General features: G+C 25.5%; 1 protein-coding gene across 1 annotated transcript in view; it reads right to left on the minus strand.

Moving 5' to 3' along the window:
- Positions 1-69: 69 nt before the first annotated feature.
- LOC106677082 (33 kDa inner dynein arm light chain, axonemal) overlaps positions 70-440 on the minus strand; it is a 9,532-nt gene continuing 9,161 nt past the window's right edge. Inside the window, exon 7 of the mRNA XM_067052538.1 lies at positions 70-297. Within this exon, the coding sequence (XP_066908639.1) occupies positions 262-297 (36 nt within the window). The 3' untranslated portion in view covers positions 70-261. The remainder of the gene's footprint in view (positions 298-440) is intronic.

Below are 440 nucleotides of genomic sequence, written 5' to 3' on the forward strand. Positions count from 1 at the left end.
CTTTTTTCTCCTCTTGGGCTCTTGTACTAAATGAAATATTACCAACAATCACAATCAGTATACAATATAATAAATACACAATAAACATTTTTATTTCTTTTGCTACGACAAAGCTATTGTATTTTTCATTTGTAAAGGTAGAGGGTCACGTACACATATGGAATACCCTCTACTGATCTTAAGTAGGGTATAACATATATTATTAAAATAAAAAAATACAGTTCCATAATTTAATATGCAATAAAATGTTTTTGGCATTCATTACATCTTGGTGATTATAACAGTATCCAGTAGTTCCTGTAAAAAAAAAGAAAATAATAATAAATAATAAAAAAGATATTACCATTCCATAACTGGGTTGATAATAATACATTCAAGCCCGAAAGAAAAATAAACGCAGATTTAAGAAAACTTCAAATAATTGAATAAAATATTTTTAT

The sequence above is a fragment of the Halyomorpha halys genome, unplaced genomic scaffold (genome assembly GCF_000696795.3).
Source record: "Halyomorpha halys isolate HHAL.00 unplaced genomic scaffold, Hhal_1.1 Scaffold86.1, whole genome shotgun sequence".
Classification (NCBI taxonomy): domain Eukaryota; kingdom Metazoa; phylum Arthropoda; class Insecta; order Hemiptera; family Pentatomidae; genus Halyomorpha; species Halyomorpha halys.